Here is a 17,950-nt window from a genome sequence, read left to right as displayed (position 1 = left end):
TCGTATCGAACGGGCGCGCACACTTACGCGAATCGTCGAAACGTCGGTATTTGCCCGGCAGTTTTCGACGGTCCGGGAGGAGTCCTAGCTCACGCGTTTTTTCCCTCTGGAACAACCGATTTCACATCGGAGATACACGTCGACGATTCCGAACCGTGGCACGTGTATCTAAACAAAAATCCTCCCGACACGCATCATCTGCTACAAACGCTAACGCACGAGATCGGCCACGCATTGGGTTTACAGCATAGTATGCGCAATGACTCTATAATGTTCCCATATATACCCGACATCGAAAATCAATTTCCAGTTAAGCTGAGCATAGAAGACATTCTCGCTATACAAAATCTGTACGGATCTCACGACGACGGAAATTATCCAACGGCGACTCCCGCGACCACCGCGACGCCCGCGACGACGAGCGTCGCGCCGACCGATCCAGCGCGAGCGGATCTCTGCGCATTGCGACGCGTGGACGCCGCGCTAATAATGAATCATCGATTATATATAGCTAATCGCCGCAACATATGGTCGGTCGACATAACCGAGAAACGTTACGGTAGACCCATGACGCTCACGGATTACGCGACGTTTCTACCGGCGAATTTCACGCGTCTATCCGCCGCGTATAGAAGACCCTCGGGCGATCTCGCTCTATTCGCGAACGATTCGATCTACCTCGCGGAATATCCCAGTCTTAAACTAAAATCGGGTTGGCCGAGATATCTCCACGATATCGGACTTCCCCGAAACGTTAAAATCAACGCGGCGATAAATACGCACACGGGACGAACCTACGCTGTATACGACGATGATAAAGTCGCGGAAATCGACGAGTGTCGCATGATAGTCATTAGACACGCTCCATTAAAAGATATATTTCCCGGAATTCCGTCCGCGATAACGTCGGCCTTCCGATACATCGATGGCAATCTATATTTCTTCGCCAAACGTCAGTTCTACGCCTTCAACGAATTTACAAATACCGTAACCTCGGCGGGTCCTTTCGATCTACACGCGCTCGGCATCGAGTGTCCTACGGATGGATTGCTAAGGCAATTGCGCGATCTCCTTAGTCGCGTCTATCGTCTCAGCGACACGATCGAGAAAGAGAGAATCGACGACGAGACCGACTAGAGCGACCCTACCGTTATTTTTTAAAAATAGAATATATAAGAGAAAACGCGCGAAAGGGGAAGAAGCGATCTCTACGCGAGTATATAAAGACCGCTCATCCATTAAGCGCTTCATTATTAACGAAGAACACCGAAGCTAACGCGCGAAAAAGAACAAACGAGAAAGAACGAGCGACGATGTACGCGACAATGGGAGGACAACCGCAACAGCAACACTCATTCGACGATCGATCGAGACTAACCGAACGAGACCGCGAAGATAGCGCGGAATACGCTAAGAAAGCTAAAATGGACAATGGGTAAAACTATCGAACATTTATTCGAATTAATAATTCGCTAACACCGTTTCTCTCATCGCTCATATCTATTTTTTAGACGAGATCGCGATCGAACGCCAAAACACGACGCGGACGTCTCGATCGCGCGACCGCTCAGAATCTTAGGAAGACGCTATCCATTGACCAAAACCGCATATAAACATCTGGAAATTAGCGTTAACGTCAGCCGACCCTCCTTCGTAGAAATCGTCCTCGGAGATTGCCACGGCAAAGAGATCTCGCTAACGCCGGATACGTGGAAGGAACTGCTCGATCTACGACCCACGCTCCTGTCGCACTTTCGCTCCGACGAGCGCGACGAGGCGCGCCCGACGCCAATACACATCGGACAATTGACGCTACGATTCGGCAAACTCAACAATCTCCGAATACTTCGTCTCGAAACGCCTAAAATTCGCCTAGCCGTATCGAAGAACACCGTCGTAAATATATTAAATCTGGAACTTTGCGTCAACCGCATCGTTGCATCTTTAAGCGGTTTAACCACGCGCGTGGACAACAAGCTAATTCGTTTCCTCGACATCGCGGCGGGCGCTCGCGATAAGGCGCTTATTCCCGCGATGATACGCGAGAGCGATAACTTCGACCGCAACGATATAATCGATTGCGAACTGCAGGCTCTGCTCTTCGGAGAATCGTGATACGCTCGCTCGCGTACTCGTATCGTCGTATTATTAATACGTTAAAAAATTTGTAAAAGAAAACAATAAAAACACCTCTCCTCTCTCGCTAGAACGACGACGTCTCTTTATTTCACCACCCTTCGAAGATTCGCCATCGCTAAAGCGACTAGGGACGCCCCTCCGTCCGCTCGACCGCCCACCGACGATCCCCCGCCCCCTCGACGCCGGGCGCCCGCCGCCCGCTCGCGGATCGCGCGCTAGAAGCGCCCCCCTAAAGAATCGCGACGGCGGATCGCGCGCTAGAAGCGGCGGATCGCGCGCTAGAAGCGGCGGATCGCGCGCTAGAAGCGCCCCCTAAAGAATCGCGACGGCGGATCGCGCGCTAGAAGCGGCGGATCGCGCGCTAGAAGCGCCCCCTAAAGAATCGCGACGGCGGATCGCGCGCTAGAAGCGGCGGATCGCGCGCTAGAAGCGCCCCCTAAAGAATCGCGACGGCGGATCGCGCGCTAGAAGCGGCGGATCGCGCGCTAGAAGCGCCCCCCTAAAGAATCGCGACGGCGGATCGCGCGCTAGAAGCGGCGGATCGCGCGCTAGAAGCGCCCCCCTAAAGAATCGCGACGGCGGTCCGCGCGCTAGGGGCGCGAGTCGCGTCGAGGTCGCGAGTCGGGCGCGCCACCCCCCGAGCGCCATCTCTCGAGCGCTCTCGGCGACTCGTACCCACCGCTTCCCCCCGACCGCGCTTCCCCTCTCACCCTACTTACCCCCCCACGAACCCGCCCAGCCCGCTCTCCATCCCTCGGGCGCCCACAAGCTGCTCCGAAACTATCTCTCTCTCTTACTCCCCAACGATACCCTCTCTCTCACACTCACACAAAACTGATCCAAAACCGGCCTATCTATCCTACTACTGATAATTAGTAAAATAACTTATTTATTACAAGCCTCGTGAAGAATATCATTTACAGCACATGTCAATAACTCGCAATCTATGAGCGATTCGCTGTTAAACATATCACTTTCATGTATAGTTTTTATAGCGTCGCATACATTAGCGATATTATTCTGTTGTAAAACAGTTACAAATTGTTTGACTTTTTCATTTACAATATGCGTATTTTTGCATAACCAGTAATACATATGATATATGCATTTTTCAAAATCGAATAAACCGAATAGAGTTGGCGATTTCATATATAAAGAATTATTGGATTATCCTATTTTTATAATATTCGAATCAGATATTTTAACCACTTCGAATGTCAAATCTCGAATCTGCAATGGGATTTCAGTCAATTGTAGAAGCCGTTCAATGTAGGCACGTTTCTGCATTAGCAATTTCCACGTTTCAAAAGGCAATATTATTTGATTGACCCGATTATTGCCGAGAACCAATTCCACGCAAGATACAGCTCCAACGTTTATTCCAATGTCCAAATATTTGTATGACATCGGGGTTAAGGCGTATCGCCTTCCGAGTATACGAACCGCGCGACGAGGCTCGGTTGAAATGCTAGGGAGTAAAAACAATATTATTTATATAAATATTTAAAAGGTGTAAAAAAATATGTATAAAGTATAAAATTCATTAAGTTAATTAGAACTTACTTGTTACATTTCTTCTTCTTACACGGTGAAGTTTCATCAGCATCTTGAATCGGAACGTAATAATTCATGCGGCTTCCTTCAGTGGAATATATTTTTATATGAACCTTTCACACAAATGGTCGATGCAATACTGAACGTATTGAATATATTTAAAATATGTATTAGCGTTGCAAAATTGCAATGTGGTGGGGATTATTGATGACGCGATATTTTTTTTCAATTTTTCCATTCAAGCGTCGATATTACCGCGAGAAATAACAATAAAGAGAGCGGTAATAACCGTGCAATCTATTGACAATGCGTGTTTCGCGTGATCTGTAGTCGCCGTTCTACATCCAATTGAAAGAAACGCGGATCGGGAATCTTCGTACCCACATTACACGACAGTGCTGAATCTCCAGGACATTGAGTTTCCAGTGACTGTGAATCAAATTAAAAAATTCGAACTTGCCAACGATATCTCAATCAATGTATATAGTATCGAGGAAAAGAACATTGTCCCGATACGTCTGAGTGAGCTGAAAAAAGGCAAACACGTCAACCTGTCGTACGTGGAAGACAACAACGTTGGACATTTCGCGTGGATCAAGAATCTATCCCGCCTCGTGAGCTCGCAATTGAGCCAAAAAGAACACAAGAAATATATCTGCGATCGGTACGTATATATTCAATAAATTATATTATAGAAATATTTGAACAAAAATTAAAAATTATTTCTTTTACAGATGTTTGCACTACTTTGACTCGAACGACAAGTTACAATCACATACGGTGGACTGTCGAGAGATGAACAAGTGCGCTATTCGATTACCGAGCGATAAGGACAAGTGGCTCACGTTCAACAACTATAATCGAAAAGAGCCGCTTCCTTTCGTCGTGTACGCCGACTTGGAATGTGTTTTAGAGAAGACGGAGGAAGAAAGAAACTACCAACATCATAAAGTATTTAGCATAGCATATTATGTACATTGTTCGTACGATGATTCGTTATCCGCGTATCATTCCCGTCGCGATATCGATTGCATATCATGGTTCATCGAAGAACTAAAAAATTTAGCGCAACGTGTATAAATTATTTTATCAGCTAATGTCCCTATGGTAAATTTAACATCTGATGAATGGGAAAATTTTCATAGCGCGACACAATGTCACATTTGCGAGAAATTCCATCACGACCATTCGTACAAGACGATACACGCGTACGCGATCATTGCCATCTGACCGGGCGTTACAGAGGTCCCGCGCATTCAAATTGCAATTTAAATTATAAACATTCTTTTTGCATTCCAATAGTTTTTCATAATTTATCCGGTTACGATGCATATTTTATTATAAAGGAAATAGCTACAGCGTTCGAAGGGGGAATCGAGTTATTTCCGATAACAAAAGAAAAATATATATCATTTACAAAAAATGTTAAACTTACCGAAGAGAAATCAAAAAATCATATTAAATTGCGTTTTATCGATTCGTATAAATTTCTCATAGCTAGTCTCGATAAATTGGCATCATTCTTGAATAAAAACAAACTCAAAATTTTAAAATCTGAATTTCTAAATTATCGAATGACAATTTCAATTTATTAACACGGAAGGGCGTCTTTCCGTACGAATATATCGACTGCGTCGACAGGTTGCAAGATACGTGTTTACCACCGCGCGAATCATTTTACAGTTCCTTGACCGGTGACACGATATCCGAGAGCGATTACGCGCACGCCGAGAACGTGTAAAAGCGGTTCTCCATTCGAAAGCTGGGTGAATATATCGACTTGTATCTCAAAATTGATCTCAATGTGCTTATTATATTCATTCTATTTTTTTGTTTTTCAATGTCATTTATTTTTAGTGGTGTACTTCTTCGGATGAAGATGAAACATTAATTTCATCTAACGATGAAAATTACAAGCCATCGAACAAAAAGGAAGAAACAAAAATGTTCAATATGAATGGTGCTCAGCAACAGCAAGAAAGTCTAATAGCGAACTCAGTATTAAAAAGTATAAAAACTATAAATATTCCCGGGAAAAAAAGTCCATGTATACAATTATATATATATATTTTATATATAATTATATATGAGCATATTTCATATATATTTATATATAATTATATATAATTATATAAAATTATATATAAATATATATAATCTCATATACGGTTATATATGACAATATATAACATCATACAGGATTATATATAACTATATATACATCATATGATAATTATATATAATCATATATATTTGTATATATTTATATATGAGCATATTTCATATATAATTATATATAGGCCATTTTTCCCGGGTTATCTAATATTTAATGAATACAGTAGTGAACGATGAAACGAAATGAAAATTATACATTCAAAATATAATTGTTATTATAAATTAATACAAATTTTATTATAGAAATAACAAAAATAGAAACTGTAGCAGACCGGGTAATACAAAAATTACAAAGTATTGAAAATTTAATCCAAAATGTAAGGATTGTCCGTTCTGATGATTTGGTAAGAATATCACTTATATTATAAATTATACATTTATTAAAAGTTTATTTTATTAGTTATGAAAATGTTTGTCTTTATATTTTCTAATATACATTTTACAGGTGCAGCAATTAGAAAAAGATAATGAGAAAATAAATGATAAGGTTAATGTTGAGAAAGTTCTTCCCATTGATACGTCAATTAATAAAAATGAAATAATTTTGTGCAATAATGAGAATATTTTACAGAAAGTCAAGATTGATACAGATGTCAAAATTAATATTGCATCGCCTACAAAAAGTTCGCAAATTGTCAATGATATGACTTGTGTAAGTGAGAGGTATATGTATTACTTGTTATAAATTAATATCTTGTATGTACAAATTGAAATTCTGTATGTTTATGTATTTTGCAGAAAGTTGAAACAGATGTAAAAGTAAATATGGCATCGTCTGCAGAGAATCCGCAAAGTGCGAATAATGCTTGTGTAGACAAGGTATGTACTATATATTCGCTGTAAATTGATCGTATCTTGTGCAAAATTAAAATGTATACAAAATTTCGTATATTTTTTTATAATAGAAAATAAGAATTTAGCTGCAATTTTTAATTCTTTGAGAGTTTTCACTATATTTTATTGTTATCATCTGTTATATAGAATATGATATCACTTGGTCGAGGAGTCAATATTCCGGAAAGTATTATGCGGAAAATTCGGACTTCTGATATTGGTAAAATGACCTGCGATTTAATGGGTCATTTGTTTTCAACACAAGAGATTGCGTGTTCATCTAGAACAGGAAAAAAGAACAACATAAAATCAATAGAAAGTTCAATAGAGAGGAAAAAAAACCTTTGGACCAAGATCATAAATTTAATGCAATAAAAGGTAAACATTATAAGGATTTTTTTTTTAATTTATCGCATTTTTAATCAATTAATTGCTATTCTTTTTAATTTGTATTAACACTGTAATATTAATACATATGTATACTGCGAACAAGAAGTATTTGTGTGCAAGAAAACTACGTTAAAATTAAAATAAATTTATAAAATTTTAATAATAATTTATATATTTGTTTACAGATTATGTACTACTCACATTTAAAAATGTGAACAATGCGGAACAGTTATTCAATACTGCAGTAACTAATAAATGTAAGAATGTCGCACGGAACTTCAAAAAAGTCTCGACTTCAGAAAAAGCTTAATATGATTGATTCAACATACAATGCCTATTATAATATATATATATATATATATATATATATATATATATATATATATATATATAAGTACAAAACTTGCAGCAAGCTTTAAAAAAAATCGAAAAGATTATTTTTCTTTTATTTAAATTAGATTAAATACAAGATTAGATTTTAAATACAAGCTTTATTTTAAATGTATACAAAATACTTTACGTCTTATTTTATTTGATATATTTTATTTGATATTATATGATTTGTTTCATAAATTATACTTTTCATCGTATTTAGAGAAATAAAAGTTGAATTTTTGAAAGATGTAATTAAAAATAAGAAATCAGAGTTGATTTTTTTTATCATTCATTTACTACTTTGTTTAGGGAATCTGAAATGAAAATGAGAGTAATACCCTAATAAGAGTATATGTATATAAATCCCGCATCTGATGATGATTTTGCATGTATTATCGAATGCAAATTGGGAACATTCAAATATGGGGTTTACTCTCATTTGGGTGTTACTTTCATTTGAGGATTCTTATTTTCAGGGTTACCGTCATTTTTAAGGATTAACCATTAACTGAAGGTTAACCATCAATTAACTATCATTTAAAGGTTAACCTTCAATCAATGGTCCGAAATCACACCCAACTTTGAAGGTTTTTTTTGATGTTTTTTTAATGGTTAACACCCAAAAGTTGAGTGTATTTTTTCGTAAGGGTACTTTTAATAAAATTCGCGATTTTTTTTAAATTCTTCGCAATAGTCCGGTATTTTAGCGCATGCACAACTAATGCAATGAAATGACACGGACATGAAAGTGTAATTAAATTTTTACAAATCTCTTCCAGTTTTTTTTTTAAATGAGAGATGTTTTCCTATCATTACGGACGCATTGTCACATGACAAAGCAACATATTTAAAAATGGAATATTTAATTTCCACATTTCAGCTTTAAAGGAATTAAACAATTTTTCTGCGCTGCAATCTCTCGCATCAATATTAATTATTTTTACTAATTGCGAGCAAATGTTTAATGTTTTTGAATCAACATGCCGAACAAGAAACGTCATCCACTTTTCATTTGAAATATTGGACGTTTCATCAATAAAAATTGAAAATTTAATATTTTGATTGCTGTTGATCAGTCTCAATCGGACATTTGAAATTATATTTGTACATTTTGTTCGGCCCATACTCATCTTTTTCAAAACATTATAATCTTTTCCTATTTCTTGGAAAAGAGTAAGAATATCTTTTGCCGTTTGATGCAAAATATTTTTATCAGCAATTAACGCGGCATAGCGAATTTCTGCTGATTTCTTTCGCTCTTCAAATGACAAAAGTGATTTGTTTATATTCATATCTTCATTTGATTTGTTTGTTTCATTTTCTTTACATTTTATAATATGTTTCTTGAATTCTGACGATTTGAGACAAACTACCAATAATAGATATATTACAAAACGCGTAGAAAAATGAATTAACGTCATGTAACATTTCGCGTAGCCATGGCTTAAACAAATCGATCTGTAACTATTGTTGTTTAAAACGTTTTCATGGTATTATTGGTTTTGAACTTATATTGTCATTATTTGATAATAACGATGCATTTTCTTTATGACACGCAGAATCCGCATGTCTTATAACGTGCGATAAATTGCACGAAAAATTTTTATTACACGTAATACAATGGAAAAGGCTATCATCAAATGATATTTTGCGTATCCAAGATTTAAATCGATCATCATTAAGCCAAGCTTCTGAAAAGCTTCGCTTAGATTTCTTTCTTAATGTATCATATATTTCTATATAGAATTGTCAACAACAAGGACTTTAAGATGAAGAATGAAACAGATAAAAATAAATTTTAGACTTATAATTGAGATAGTTCCAACTTCCTAAACATCAAGATTTCACACAAAAGCACTGTTTAGAGAAAGTTATTAAAACGGAAGATAGCAGCGTAAAGAATTCGAGATAAATTTGAATTGATATAATCGATTTGTTAATTCTGTGCTCACGTACTACTTATCTAGTCTACGTTTTGACGAGAAAAGAGACGAGAGCCTATTCTATACATATTTGAAAACAACGAAACTGTTCCGAGAGAGCAACAAGAAAAAAATACTTTGTCAGCTGGTTTGGGCATTGAGACGAGCGGACATGACTGGTTGTACGTCTAATTGTAAACACAAGTAGAAATCTGGTCGAGAGAAACAATGAACATATTGGACAATATTTCAGGTAAATATCATTAAAAATAATACCAGATATCGCACTTATATAAAGTAGATATGCAAAATATATTATGTTTATAAAAGACTGAATAAAATATGGTACAATAGGTCTCCAGGCGAAGATCCACGTAATAAAAAAATCTAAGATTATTGAAAATTGAATATTTTACGAAATATTTTATTTTTTATATCAAAATGTGTCAGATTAAAATATAAAATAACTCAAAAAGTACTTAATGAAAAAATACTTTATTATAGTGTTTTGGAAATCTCTCGAGATAAGCTAGTTGTTCGGGAGTCGACCCCGACGAGATCGCCCGAAACTTGAGAGAGACGCTCAGAGATGAGCGAGAAGCGGTGTGTAACACGAATCCGTAGATCCGCTGGAGGACGAGGAGAGTTCAGAAAAGACTCGAGTGCAGATTGTTTTAATTATTCGTTTTATTTAGAATAATAGGAGCGAGCGACGGCACGTATTCCGCGATTCCGACGGAAATCTTTGAATTGTCCTGTTAATTACTGCCTCTTTTTCGCGGTTCGGAAATCTTGATTAAGAGCTTCTTGCTAGAAACTCTCGCGAGAATGGAAATCTTGCACGCGGACGCCGGATGGAATTTAGCGCGAGGCAGAGGACTTTCGCAATGCCGGGAACGAGTGTCGACTTTCGGACTCCAAACAATTAACAATCACAAACTCAATAATTATAGAGCAGGTAGTAATACAGGCAATGAGGCGTCTTTCGCACTGAGTTCGATGCTTGATCGTATGCTAGAAGGTCGGTTGAGAATTTACAACGAGAATGACGAAAGCGCATACGCCATGAGCGAATTAAACGATAAGAAATGCGCGAACGAACGACACAAGCATAAATTATACGAGCGAAAGTCACAACAGCCGCGCGAATGGTCTATGAGTACCGCGACACGATACGAGCGAGAATACGACACGAGATAATATGACACGAGAAGTTATGATCGATTGCTATCGACCAGCTCGAATCGTCGTCGGCGACAGACTAATTTGTGAGATGTTCCCGAATTGACCGCCGTGCGAATATGTGCGCGATCGGACGCGAGACAATTCGGAACGATTCTGAGACGAGTAAGCCACTGTAACTCCGATACGAGCGCGAATAGAGAAAGAAAGTTGATCGAGCTCGATGAACGTCGACCGGCTCGAAACGTCGTTACAGGCAGACTAAATCGACCGACCGCGGAAACTCGCGCTCTGCCGATGGGAATAACAAGGTTTTTTCGACGTCGAACTTTCGAGATCCAGCTGTTCGTCACAGTTTTTCAATTCGAATATCACGCGATCACGCGCTGATCGGCTGATCGACGATGTTTACCCTCGCTCGTGTTTTGATTGCGGTTCTTACCTTTCAGATTTGTTGGTTAAATTTACCGTTTAAATTTATCGATTAAATTCAACAACTGAATTTAATGTTTCAATTCTGAACACTAGTGAATATTTTTCAACATCAGAATTAAACGAGATTAAAAGCAAGATTAATTACTCTAATATGACGAGATTAATTAGTCCAATATGACTGGCCTATAAGTTGATATTATCATTTTGTATCAATATAAATTTATACACATAATACAATTAAATTTAAACACATTTGTTATATGCAGATTAAGATAAGACAAAATGATCAAGTGATGAGAAAGGTAGAATATTTATAACAAATCAGAAAGGATATTATATAGGATAATATATGAAAACTTTTAAAGCATGTGAGAGGATTGGACCCGAGCGGAATCGAACGTGGAATCTCTCGATTACCAGTCTGAATTCTCCAAAAAATGACATTGACTATTTTGTAGAGTGTGTGATAGACGGAATGGGAAAGTTATCGCGGGAGGTCTCGAAGATTGCAAATAGCAATGCTGCACATTCTCGAAAAAGTATGAGAGGAAGAAGAAGAAAGCAATGCTTAGTTTAAAATAGTTCTTGCAGAGGTAATCATTTTAAAATCATTGAATATTATACAAAAAAATTTACTTATTTGAAAGAGAACAAAAATAAAGAAAAAAGAAAAGCGGCACCGAGAGAACTAAAGAAGTATTTACACCCAACAGAGATAAAATAAATAAAAAAAACCTCACAAAGGTAAAAAAAATACGCCAAGTATATAAAAAAATCCCAACATGTACGCAAAAAAAAGTTTAATATCTATCCCTACAAAATAACTTTTAAAAAAGTTTTTCCTTAAAAAATAATTTTTATACAAAATAAAAAATTAAAAAAAGATTTCCTCTAAAAAATAACTCTAAAAAATTAAAACCTTTAAAAAATCAAAAATTAAAACTAAATGAAATCAATAGCTAACTAGCCAAATATTTAGAAGCAATTCAGTTTATAAAGATTTGTAATTTGAAATAGTATTTGTCATAAAATCAATCTTGTATTTATAGAAATGTTATAGACAAATTCACAGATTCACGAGTTTCTATGAAATTAAAACACATTTTATTTTTATTAACAGAAATCTGATTTTCAAAATAAGTTCAACAATTTTGAATATTGTATATCACAAATTACACTATTATAGAGTTTATTAAGGATATTATATGCTATTGTTCGGAAAGTAATTTCGTTTTTTTTGGTGAAAATGAAAGACGATTTTCTTATAGTGTATAAATATTTTATTGAATTATATATTTTCCATTTTGGTCCAATACCTTTTGCCATCTTTCTGGCAGTAGCATGATTCCACGCTCATAAAACTTTTGATCTTTGCTGGCAAAAAACTGATCCAAGTCATTTTTGATGTCCTCATTTGAAGTAAAGGTTTTGCCGTCTAAAAAATTTTGTAGAAACCGGAACAAGTAATAATCCGAAGGTGCCAGATCTGGAGAATATGGTGGGTGTAGTAATATATCCCATCCAAGCTGTAAAAGCTTTTGGCGAGTTACCAAACTTGTATGAGGTCTCGCATTATCTTGGTGGAACACTATACCTTTTCTATTGATCAATTTTGGCCTTTTCTGTTTGAGTGAATCATTCAATTTGTCCAGTTGATGACAGTACACTTCAGAATTGATCGTGGTATGGTCCGGTAGAAGCTCAAAGAAAACGATTCCCTTGAAATCCCACCAAACAGACAGCATCACCTTTTTTTGATGAATATCGGTTTTTGAAGTGCTTTGAGCCGGTTCATCTTTTTTACTCCATGATCTTTTGCGTTTAACATTGTTGTAGACAATCCATTTCTCGTCCCCAGTGATGATTCGCTTTAAAAATGGATCATTTTCTTGACGTTTGAGAAGCAAATCACAGACGTCAATGCGACGGAGCAAATTTCTTTCTGTAAGAACATGTGGAACCCATATGTCGAGTTTTGAAATTAAACCAAGGCGTTTCATGTAATCATGAACGGTCGAATTCGATAAATTTAATCTCTCAGCGATCTCACGAGTTGTTATTCGGCGGTTTGCATCAATCAATGCCTTTATTTTGCCTTCATCAGCTTCAACTGGCCTTCCAGAACGTGGTGCATCTTCAACATCAAAATTGCCGGAACGAAATTTTGCAAACCAGTTTTGGCACTGGCGTTCTGTCAATACATCTTCTCCATACACATCGAATAATTTTTTTCTTGCTTGAACAGCATTTTTACCTTTTCGATAATCAAAAAGTAAAATATGCCGAAAATGCTGCTTTCGACTTTCCATATTTGATAGGGCACCAAACAAAAACTATTGCGCAGAATCAAACAAACTTTTTCACAAACAAGCCTTGCTATATCAGTCAAAATATGTAATGATAATGCGGCTTAAGTGTGAAGTTGGCTGTGAAAAAATACAATTAAGTCCTCTGTTGAGAAAAAACGAAATTACTTTCCGAACAACCCATAATATCAAATCATATTGTTGATGTTAAGTGCGATTAAAATTCCTTTGATTTGCAAAGTATATCTTATAGGATGTATAATTCGAAAGAAATTTTTTCGTAAACTCAAAGTCGCATAAAACAAACTTACACCAAAGCAAAGTATAAAAACTTGCCGTGCCCGGGTCGTATTAAAATATATGGTCCCAGATTTGTATCATACAATATTTCATGTTATATGAAAATTATTGCATATAATATATTTTTAAAAATTAAAATAATTTTATATATTTATAATATATACACGTCTTAATGCGACCCGGGGAACGCCAAGTTTTTATACTTTGCTTTGGTGTAAGTTTGTTTTATGCGACTTTGAGTTTACGAAAAAATTTCTTTCGAATTATATATCCTATAAGATATACTTTGCAAATAAAAGGAATTTTAATCGCATTTAACATCAACAATATGATTTGATATTATAGCATATAATACCCTTAATAAACGCTATAATAGTGTAATTTGTAATATACAATATTCAAAATTATTGAACTTATTTTGAAAATCAGATTTCTGTTAATAAAAATAAAATGTGTTTTAATTTCATAGAAACTCGTGAATCTGTGAATCTGTCTATAACATTTCTATAAATACAAGATTGATTTTATGACAAATACTATTTCAAATTACAAATTTTTATAAACTGAATTGCTTCTAAATACTTGGCTAGTTAGCTATTGATTTCATTTAGTTTTGATTTTTAATTTGTTAAAGATTTTTATTTGTTAGAGTTATTTTTTAGAGGAAAATCTTTTTTTTGCGTACATGTTGGGATTTTTTTATACACTTGGCGTATTTTTTTTTATCTTTGTGAGGTTTTTTTAGGTGATATTATATATGTATACTGACGAACGGATTAATAAATTAAAGCGATTAAAATTTTGTTCCAATAAGATCCACTTTGAGAATAATAAATACTACGTATGTATATTTTGGCGTAGCATATATATTTTGACTTTCTTTGCATACGTATAATACTATAATAACATGTTGTGATATTGCGACATATAGATCCATAAGTTTTTTTTTTATAAAATAACGTATCAGTTATATGTATGCAAAGAAAGTCAAAGTATATATACTATGTATACTGACAAACGGATTAATAAATTAAAGCGATTAAAATTTTATTCCAATAAGATCCACTTTGAGAATAATAAATACTACGTATGTATACTTTGGCTTTCTTTGCATACATATAACTAATACTATAATAACATGTGATATTACGAGATATATATTTATAAGTTTTTTTTTAAATAAAATAACGTATCAGTTATACAATATGTATGCAAAGAAAGCTAAAGTATATATACTATGTATGTATACTGACAAACGGATTAATAAGTTAAAGCGATTAAAATTTTGTTGCAATAAGATCCACCTTGAGAATAATAAATACTACATATATATACTTTGGCTTTCTTTGCATACATATAACTAATACTATAATAACATGTTGTGATATTGCGAGATATATATCCATAAGTTTTTTTTTTATAAAATAACGTATCAGTTATATGTATGCAAAGAAAGTTAAAATATATATACTATGTATACTGACAAACGGATGAATAAGTTAAAGAGATTAAAATTTTGTTGCAATAAGATCCACTTTGAGAATAATAAATACTATGTATATATATACTTTGGCTTTCTTTGCATACATATAACTAATATTATAATAGCATGTTGTACAATTGCGAGATATATGTGTAATGTGAAATATATGTATATTCATTATAATTAAATATAGTTCTTTTCAAGTCACACTTAATTCGTTCTTCTGTCTTTCAATATGTATGCAAAGAAAGTCAAAATATACACATACTACGTATATATGCTGACAAACGGATTAATAAATTAAAGCGATTAAAATTTTGTTGCAATAAGATTCACTTTGAGAATAATAAATAAATACTACGTATGAATACTTTGGCTTCCTTTGCATACGTGTAATATTATAATAGCATGTTGCAATGCGAGATATATATTCATAAGTTTTATGAACATTATCAGAGAGAAATCACTGACATTATTATATTTTTAATTATATATTTGTGAAGTAAAACTTGTAAATTCCTACGATTTTATCAAAAATGTAATAATGTCAGTGATTTCTCTCTGATAATGTTCATAAAACTTATGATTATATATCTCGCATTGCAACATGCTATTATAATATTACACCTGATTTAATGTCTTGAATAGCTTGAAATTTGTGAAATACGAATACCGAAAATAAATTTAAGCTATAATTATTGTAGCCGCGCCTTCGAATTACACGTCCACATTAACAGAATTTATTTGTTTCGCCGATTGGAGAGATAGGACGTAAATGATTTGAGCGAGTTTAGTTTGTTGAAAAGTGTTTATTCCTTTCGACACCAACTCCCGGACCGTCTTAGGTAATTGCACGTGACAGCAAGATATAATCGGACACGCGAATTATCGTTTTAACTATAACTATATGAGCGTTAGACTTTCGGTGTGCTCCCGGTGAAGGCTTGCGACGAAGTATCTTAACGAAAAGCCCTTCTCTGCGATCCACGTACAATAGTCCCGGTCGATACGTGTACTACAAAAAACGGAATTTCGATCGTTCGATTCCGAGAGCCAATCGGCTATCGACAACGAGGTGTTTGTCAGAATCGAATGATACGAAGAAACCACAAAAACGGAATGAAAACAAAGCCTTGAACGTAACGTCTCGCTTTAGAACGTTCGAGAAGCAAAATTAATAATATAATTTATAAAACTCTTACTTTCTCGAACATCCCGCTCGCCTCGTATACCGGGTAGGTTACGAAATAACTAGTTCAATCCTACCATCATAATCGATACACGGCAACTTAATGATAATTCTCGATCAGACGGTCCGAAGAGCTCTACAGCAAATTTTTCAACATACAATAATAGGAGAAGAGTACAGATAAAGATCATTGGTGATTCAATCGAAATACATGAATTAACATAATCAGTAAATCTTAGCATAGGGTTATTTACATAGGCGTTCTTATAATAGATATATGTACATATACAGAGCGTGACGATAATTAAAGTCAAACTTAATTATTAACGCATAAAGAAAACGCAAATGAATTTAAGAACCAGTGTCACTTGATATCGGTAGCTGACAGATCTGCGTTATTGGTTGCTTTAGAGTGGTTTTGGCAGTACGCAATGTAACTACTCAGACATGACCATCCGATCCCGGATGTACGTCTAAGATTCGGGCAAGTTCCTATTTCGAAGGAGGTGCCAAATTATTTTGCAACAATACCAGTTCGTTAATTTTGAGCTCCGGTTTGTTTTCTCGCCATTTACGCCTTTGTTGCAATGTATGCAAATAATCAAAAGACCAAGAACGCCAGATCTGCTCTAAAATCGCACTTGCTGCCATCGAGACAGCTGATTCGAATCGATATCTAAAACAGATTCTTCAGGCGGGCTTACTAACGGACGACCGACTAAAAAATGACCCGGAGTTAACGCGGAAAAGTCATTCGGATCGTCATGTAACGCGGAAATCGGGCGGGAATTTAGGCAAGCCTCGATTTGACACAGCAGCATAGCGAACTCGATCTGCGATAATGTTCGGGAACCAATCGCTCGTTTCAAATGAAACTTTGATCCTTTGACACCGGCTTCCCAAAGTCCGCCGAAATGCGGAGCGGAGGGAGGTATAAAATGCCATTTTACTTTATCATTGGCAATAGCATCTTGTATTTGAGGGTCGGCGACAAGTCGCTGAAAGGTAGTGTATAATTCGCGGTCCGCGCTTTGAAAATTAGTGCCGTTATCACTGTACATGTCGGATGGAAGACCGCGACGGCTTGCAAATCTCCGAAAGGCGGAGAGGAAACCGGTAATAGCGTAATCATCTACGTATTCTAAGTGGACGGCCTTTGTCGAGAGACAAATAAAAACGGCAACATAATATTTTTTGGATCGTTGGCCGTGGCCGACGGACGGAATAATATTCATCGGCCCGGCGTAATCGACGCCTGTGTGCGAGAACGGAGCCGAAGGCGTGACGCGGGGCCGGGGGAGATTCCCCATCAGCTGTTGCGAGGTACGCGCGCGTTCGCGTACGCACTTTACACAACTACGTATAAAAGATTTTACACTGGTGCGCGCTGAAATTATCCAATAATTTTGGCGTCAAATTCTTAACATTAATTGAGTGCCTCCATGAAGAGAGGCTTTATGAGCTTGAGCGATTAATAAATCCGAAATTCGATGTTTCGGTAAAATTATAGGATGCCGTTCATCATACCCGAGTGACGAATTGTCAATCCGCCCGCCAAGGCGAATTAATTTATCTTTCCCGAGAAAGGGGTGAAGCGATAACAAAGAATTGGATCTTGGCAGGAAACAATTATCGTTTAACGCTTGAATTTCGGATGGAAAATGAC

General features: G+C 36.1%; 1 protein-coding gene across 1 annotated transcript; it reads left to right on the top strand.

The window, feature by feature from the left end:
- The first annotated feature begins 477 nt into the window (after positions 1–477).
- On the top strand, positions 478–2,197 carry LOC138937092 (uncharacterized). The gene is made up of 2 exons (XM_070303013.1): positions 478–1,435; positions 1,512–2,197. Exons 1-2 carry the CDS (start codon positions 1,314–1,316, stop codon positions 2,113–2,115), a joined length of 726 nt encoding a protein of 241 aa, XP_070159114.1. The 5' UTR covers positions 478–1,313; the 3' UTR covers positions 2,116–2,197.
- Positions 2,198–17,950: the final 15,753 nt, after the last annotated feature.

The sequence above is a fragment of the Polyergus mexicanus genome, unplaced genomic scaffold (assembly GCF_030449975.1).
Source record: "Polyergus mexicanus isolate NDT 795.1 unplaced genomic scaffold, iyPolMexi1.0 SCAF_10, whole genome shotgun sequence".
NCBI lineage: Eukaryota > Metazoa > Arthropoda > Insecta > Hymenoptera > Formicidae > Polyergus > Polyergus mexicanus.
Note: the sequence above shows the minus strand (reverse complement) of the source record. Positions and strands in the feature narration are given on the sequence as shown.